The sequence below is a fragment of the Lactuca sativa genome, chromosome 5, assembly GCF_002870075.4.
Source record: "Lactuca sativa cultivar Salinas chromosome 5, Lsat_Salinas_v11, whole genome shotgun sequence".
Classification (NCBI taxonomy): domain Eukaryota; kingdom Viridiplantae; phylum Streptophyta; class Magnoliopsida; order Asterales; family Asteraceae; genus Lactuca; species Lactuca sativa.
Genome location: NC_056627.2, coordinates 328418481 through 328419921, shown reverse-complemented (window position 1 = coordinate 328419921; position 1441 = coordinate 328418481). Strand labels below are relative to the sequence as shown.

The 1441-nt window shown below is 33.8% G+C and overlaps 1 protein-coding gene across 1 annotated transcript; it reads left to right on the top strand.

The window, feature by feature from the left end:
• Positions 1–291: 291 nt before the first annotated feature.
• Positions 292–1219, top strand: LOC111889556 (uncharacterized). Its single transcript, XM_023885701.1, has 2 exons — positions 292–612; positions 707–1219. The coding sequence occupies exons 1-2, from the start codon at positions 292–294 to the stop codon at positions 1217–1219; spliced, it is 834 nt and encodes a 277-aa protein (XP_023741469.1).
• The last annotated feature ends 222 nt before the right edge of the window (positions 1220–1441 follow it).

Here is a 1441-nt window from a genome sequence, read left to right as displayed (position 1 = left end):
AACTTGATTTATTCATGATTAGAGCGGTTTGGGGAAATCTTGCTTTTGATTTTGTGTGTTCTAATTCCAAAGGTTTGTTGAGAGGTATTTTATGTGTTTGGGACCTTGCTCTGTTTATTAAAACAAAGTTTTTTCTTATGATAATTTCATATCTATTGAGGGTACTTGGTTTCAATATAATACTTAATTATTAGTAGTTTTGGTTTATGCTCCTTAGGGTTTGGTTGAAAAATAATTATATAGGATCAAATTAGAGGCATCATTGGCAGATAGGAAAGTAAGGTGATAGTGATGGGTGATTTTAATGAAGTTAGAAGTGAAAGTGAGAGATATTGTTCAATTTTCTATCCCACTTCTGCAAATTTATTTAATTCTTTTATTGCTAATTCGGGTTTGTTCGACGTCCCTCTAGGAGGGTATTCCTTTACTCGAGCATATAAGGTAGCAGGAAAAATGAGCAAACTTGATAAGTTTCTCATCTCGGAAGGTCTTTTGGTTATTTTGCCACATTTGGCAGGAATCGTTTTGGAGCATCATCTTTTTGATCATAGGCTGATTTTACTAAAAGAAAAGGTGATTGATGATGGTCCTAATCCTTTTTTTATATTCTTGGTTTGAAATTGATGGTTTTACTCAAGTGTTGGAAGATTATTGGAAAAATGATGGGATTTCGAATCAGAATGGTTTGTTGTCTTTTTAAATGAAGTTACAAGTGTTAAAGAGTAAGTTAAGACAATATAATAATGCAGCTATAGATTCTCGGTTTGTCACTAAAAACGACATTACTTCTCGTTTGGCGGATATAGACATTAGGATGGATTCTGGTGACTCGAATCAGAATGATGTGTCAGATAGAATTTCCTTACTTAAACAAATTGGTGATATTGATCGGCTTGAATATGTTCATATGGCTCAAAAGGTTAAAGTGAGATGGGCGGTTGAGGGTGATGAAAATTCTAAATTTTTTCATGGCATTCTAAAAAAAAGTAAACAGTTGGTGATTCGTGGTATTTTAGCAGATGGTGATTGGGTTGATAATCTAGCTCGGGTGAAAGAGGAGTTTTTGTACCATTTTTTATCCATGTTTTCCAAACCAATTGGACCTCGGCCTGTTATTCACCAGGTGTTCCAAAAGCATCTCTCTACCGAGCAAGCAGATTCTTTGGAAGAGTTTGTTACTCCTAAAGAGATAATAAAAAAAGGCAATTTGGGATTGTAGTTTGGATAAATCTCCTCGTCCTTATGGGTTCACGTTTGAATTCATTACAAAATTTTGGTATTTAATTGAGTTGGATGTCATTGTTTCTATTTTGGAGTTCTTTAGTTCGGGTTCTTTTCCTAATGGTTGTAATTCTTTGTTTATAGCTCTTATCCCCGAAGTTATTGATGTTATGAATGTAAATGATAAATATTATCGTATACTCCTTACGTGGACAAATAT